General features: G+C 43.7%; 1 protein-coding gene across 1 annotated transcript in view; it reads right to left on the bottom strand.

Moving 5' to 3' along the window:
* The window catches only part of SH3KBP1 (SH3 domain containing kinase binding protein 1), a 370819-nt gene that overhangs the window by 181128 nt on the left and 183858 nt on the right, over positions 1-5833 (bottom strand). The window contains exon 6 of the mRNA XM_042782665.1: positions 5082-5287. Coding sequence (XP_042638599.1) covers positions 5082-5287 — 206 coding nt within the window. The remainder of the gene's footprint in view (positions 1-5081; positions 5288-5833) is intronic.

The following is a 5833-nucleotide window of genomic DNA, read 5'->3' as shown; positions in this document are numbered from 1 at the left end:
TTACTGGGAGGAGGAGGAGGAGTTAATGTCTGAAATGATGGAGTGGCATGGTAGTTTGGACATTTGGGACATCTTTGACCTCCGCCTCGTGGGGACCAGCCTCGTGCTGATCTTCCTAAGAGAAATTGTTCAAGCAACTCCCATGTGCAAACACACATACTTTCTAGACTCCCTAACACCACACCATCTCTAGCCATACTCAAGGGCTTCTACTACACAGCGTCGTGTTCTCTGCCTAATGATGGCATTTCCCATGCTGTATCATTATTGTTTGGTTGCTTTTCTGCAGCTCCCAAAGACAGTGACCTGGTCTTGTTTACCATGTATCCTATGGGCTAAGCATATAAACCAAACCAAAACTTATTGTCCAGTCAATTCCAACTTGCGGCAACCTCAGGTGTTACAGAGCAGAACTGAGCTTCACAGGGTTCTCTTGGCTGAAATCTTTATGGACACAGACCTCCAGGCCTCTCTTCTGCAGCACCACTGGGTGGGTTTGAACTGGTAGCCTTTACATAAGTAACTGAGTATAAACTATTTGCAGGATCTGGGGACCTTTTGTTGTCAATAAGTACTGGTTGAAATAAATTTACAATGTACAAAGAATTTTCCTACAAATAATTTAATAATAAATAAATAAATAAATCCTGTGAGGTAGGATAGGTATAAAGAATATTCCCATTTTACAGATGGTTCAACTGAAATTAATTGGCTTTGTTAAGGTAAGTAGGCTGGGACATTGGTACCATGCTCCTCTAATCTTATATTTAACTTGCATCATCTTTGTTGTTGTTGTTATGTGCCATCAAGTCGGCTCTGACTCATAGCCACACTGCATTTTCCATTATTTTGATACAGTACACATGCATCTCTAAGCTTAGTTTAAATGGTACATTTTTTTCCTAAGATTCTTTTTAAGATTTTATCAAGGAAAATTTCCAACACACATAAAAACAGAGTGTAATGACTCCATATGCAATCATTCTCAGTTCAACAATCAAGTCATAACCACTTCTGTTCCTTCCATATCCCCATGCACTTTTCTACCTTTCAGAACACTGGGAGGAAACCACAGACATTGTATCATTTCTTCTGTAAATATTTGTTAAGTGGTACTTTAAAAACTATATTCACAAGTTTATCCATTGGTTAGTATTAGAAAGATCCCTAAGTGGAATCCTCTCTCATAGCTCAATAAGAGAATACCTTATTCTCACAATTTCTTTATTCAGGGTAGGAGTACTATCCCTTTGGGTATAAAATCTATCATCAACATTCAATCATCCTGGATAAGGTGATATGGATTAACTAAAACTCATTCCATCGAGTCAATCCCCACTCACAGTGACCCTACAGGACAGGGTAGAACTGCCCCATAGGGTTTCCAATGCTGTAAATCTTTATGGAAGCAGATTCCTCATCTTTCTCCCACAAAACGGCTGGTGGGTTCAAACCCACCGACCTTTTGGTTAGCAGCCAAAGCTTTAATCACTATGCTACCAGAGCTCCTTGATATGGATTAAAGCACAGGTAAAATAAACATCAAATTATCTCCTGACTCCAAAAAGTCGATCTCAATACTTCACAAACTTGAAAGGAATATATAATATGATGCTTGTCACTCTTAATAACTCTTTTCCCTTATTCCAAGGTATCGAACCAGCTGAGTGAGAAAGCCAACAGGCACAGCTTGAGTGGAAGACCTGCCTGTGCCTAGCTGAGACTCAATTTGTGCTTCGGCAAAATAAAAACTGTGAGATCAATTCTTAAAGGAAGTGTCCTTCCTTGAACATAAATCTTAGACACAAAACCATCTCAAAAGTGATGAGAAACAGGCTGTACACTAATAAAACAGTATCACACTCATCAGCGCTGTGCCACATTGTACAAGAACATAATGGGTCCTTAAATCTCTTCAACTATCCATGGCGCCAACAACAGGGGGCGTAGAAAGCTTCAAGCCCTCTTCCATGATATAAAAATTGTCCACAGCCAGTAAAGCGGGCTGGGAAGGTCATGTCTGCCCTCCCTAAGAGGCTTCACAGTGAGAAGTATGTTGGAGAGCTGCCAGCACTTACTTTCACTGTGAAAACAAATCCGGAACCAGGATACACACACATCCATGTACGCATATTACTGCAATGAACTTAAAACTTCAGGTCACCAAGACCAATGTAATAAATCTGTCCTTTGTTTCACAAAGACATAGTGAACTATGCTGTTAGCTGCCACTGAGTCAGATCCCAACTCATGGAGACCCCACAAGTAACAGAATGAAACGCTGTACAATCCTGCACCGTCCCCGTGATTGGCTTCAGGTTGGAGTGTTATGATCCAGAGGGTGTTCACTGGCTGATTTTCGGAAACAGATCACCAGGCCTTTGTCCCAGTCCATCATCTTAGTTCCGAAGTGCCACTGAAACCTGTTCAGCATCACAGCAATGTGGAAGCGTCCACTGACAGACTGGTGGTAGTCGCACGTGAAGTGCACTGGCTGGGAATCGAACCTGGGTCTCCCCATGGAAGGTAAGAATTCTACCCCTGAAGTACCAGTGTGCTCATTTTCAACTACGGAACTGTTACTTATGCAACCCTAGCCTCTCATTTTATAGATGTCCATAATCTGTAAAATGCTATGTTAGCATGGCTTTCAGTATTATGCATGCAACAAATATTTACTGAGCATCTATTATGTGCCGTGCATTGTTCTGAGCAGAGTGTACATCAGTGAACAAAATGTGTAATACACATAATAAAGAAATGTTAGGTAAAAAGGTAGAACATGCTATGGGAAAAAAAAAAGAAAGGTAAGGGATGTAGGGAAAGGGGAGCGGGCATCAGAATCTGTGGGTCAGGGCAGGCCTCGTTGAGAAGGTGTGATTTGAGCAAAGCCTTCTGGGAGGAGAGGGAGGCGCCAGCTGATGCTATAGAAGAAGAGCGGCCCAGGCAAGGGAGCCCACTGGAGCAAAGGTCCTCAAGTAGGAGTGTGCAACACACGTCTGAGGAATCAGCGAAGTGAAAGCAGCTGGGCAGAAAGTCAGAGCGGTAACAGGGGTCAGGTCGTCTAGGGTCTAGGCCACGTGGGCCATGGCAAGAGCTTTCACTTCTGTTCTGAACGAAGTAGGAAGTGTCTGCAGGGGTGTGTGAAACCAAGAGCAGCATGGTCTGACATCGATTTGCAAAGGCTCTCCCTGGCTGCATTGGAGAGACTAGACTGTTGGGGGAGGGGAGAGCAGGAAAAACTACTCAGAGATCACTGCAAAGATGGCAATGGACCATGGGTAGTGATGAGATGTGGATGGGTTCTGGACATATTTAGAAGGCACAGCTGATGGGGTTTCTCAATGGATGGGACATGGGATGTAAAAGGAGAGGAGTCAGGGACAACTCCAAGATTTTTGTCCTGAGCAATGAGAAAGACAGGGCTGCCTCCATATAGGAAGTGGAGGCTGCAGGCAGAGCAGTTTGAGAGAGATGATGAGGTGCTCGGGTTTGGACAAGCTGGTACGACTTTAAGACTTCCAAGTGGAGATACTGAAGTAGACAGTTGGACATATGGCTCTGGGGTTAAAGGAGAAATAAACTTGGGAGTATTGTATTTGACACTGATATTGTTTATAACAACAACCCAATGTATTATTACCAGATCAAACAAATATTAATAGCAATAATGCAATGTCCTCCTACATAGAGAAGAACAAGACACAGAATCATACCAAATGAAAAGGATTAACTGCTGACATAACAACAAGCTGACTGAGTCAGTGGTCATGCTCATTTCAACCACTTGAATAAAATGAAGAAAAACCGCACCCACTCCTCTTTCCCAAGATGGGGACTTGCTCTTTTGTCAATATTTACAGGAATCCGCATCTGACTATGTGAAACAGACATGAGCTCCCAAGCTGGGATACTGATGAGATCCTTTTCAGATCTGGAGAAATATGTGTATTGGTCACTAAAAGAAACAACACTGGCTCAAAGACAATTCAACGAAAGAACAACAATGAAACAGTCTTTAGTTCCTAAGTTGCTTCTCTTTCTGCCTTATTCACGTGTAAGGGTAATAAGTGTCCAAAAAGTTTTCTTTTTAGATTCTGTTTTTAAGGCATGATGACACTGGAAAAGGCTGCTGGTGGGTGGAAGTTGTACAGCTGAGGAAGATGATGCAACCTTTAAAATTTCATCTCACTGAAAAACAGAAAACATTTCAAAGCCACCAATAAACCTGCCTTAGCTGTGTTACTAGTGCCCCAACTCCCAAGGTGGTTGCTGGCACAGGCGTCAAAGCAAAAATTTCAGTACTAAATTGAACTAACAGACATTCCCTAAGCACAGCATGAGTGCTGCTTATTCCTAACTGGAAAATTCCACAGTGTTTATCAAATTCTAAGCAAGGGTATGATGCTCAAAAGTGTGCCATAGCAGACATCACTGACAGCCACAAACATGGATGGCTCTAGGTGTGTTGCCATGGCAACCGTGTACTCAGCAGCAACACACTGCCTGCCTCTCACCAGAGGCAAAACAGGCAGCTTCCTGGTGGGATCAACCCAGGGAGTCACAGTGCAGGCCAGCTCCATCACACACACACACAGGCAAACCCACAAGAGACTTCTTTCAGCACTCTGAAACCATATCCACCTAACCCCTAGAAAAAATCCCCAATATCTTTTCTGTACCATGGAACACACTCAAGTCAACACACCCAAACTCAAGGCAGTAGAGAAAAGTATAGAGAGAGATGGTGAGCATTTGAAAGGTATCAGGGTCAAAGTAACTGACTGTTTCACTGTGGCCAGGCAGGAGAGGCTTTGCTGGGGAGGAAACAGAGAAGTGCCACTCCACTGGAAAACCCATCCTGAAAAACGCTCCACAAATGGGAGGGGAGTCAGAAGGGAAGCAGGCAACCACAGCAGGAGCCTTGGAGGGAAGCCACTGACACAAAGAGGGAGAGATGTGATGGGAAGATGGCAAAAGCCCCAAAGAGCCATCCAAAGCCTCAGACTCCAGAGCCCACCAGGCACGACTTTACGGTACTCCACATTACGATGAAATAAAACAGAAACTGGCAAACATACCTTTTCCACTGGGAGAAAGTCATTTTCTACTTCAATCGACCTTGGCCTTAGTTTTATTGGCTTGTCTTTGAAAATATCTCCAAAGCCCACTCCCTTAACTTTCTTCGGTTGGATTGCAGCAGTTGCGACAGTTCCGTTGGCGCCTTCAGATTTGGTACTGCTCGAGTCACCGCCATCGCTCTCGGAGCCAGTGGTTTCCCGTAAACCTGCCAAGAGTCAGGGACGGGGAGAGAAAGATCTCAGAAACCAGCCGTAGCCCTGAGGAACTGCCAGGCCAGCCAGTCACCACCTCTCGGCGTGTCACTGGATACAGAATCATCTGCACTAGAGTTTTGTATTCAGTTTGAGTTTTCAATCTCCCCAGCCCTAGCCTTTTTTTTTTTCCCCCAAATTGTGATTTGGGTCAAAGTTTACAGAGCACATTGGTTTTTCATTCAAGAATTCGTTCACATCTTGTCTGGGGACATGCATAGCAATCCCCACACTGTAATAGCACTCTTCCTACTTCCTCATATTTACATTTCCCTTTGTCCTTCTGTCCTATTCCTCCCTGTCTTCTGAGCCTAGCTAGGCCTTACTTTTTTTTTTTTTTAATTGTGATTTGGGCAAAAGTTTACAGAGCAAACTCACTTTCCATACAACAGTTCATATATACTGTCTCATGACATTGACAACAATTTCCCACAGTGCAGCAGCTCCCCTCCCACTTCCTCCACATAGTTACCTCTTCCCTGTGTCTTTCCCTCCCATGC

This window comes from Orycteropus afer, unplaced genomic scaffold, assembly GCF_000298275.1.
Source record: "Orycteropus afer afer isolate SDZICR_OR568_19922 unplaced genomic scaffold, OryAfe1.0 scaffold00404, whole genome shotgun sequence".
Classification (NCBI taxonomy): domain Eukaryota; kingdom Metazoa; phylum Chordata; class Mammalia; order Tubulidentata; family Orycteropodidae; genus Orycteropus; species Orycteropus afer.
Note: the sequence above shows the minus strand (reverse complement) of the source record. Positions and strands in the feature narration are given on the sequence as shown.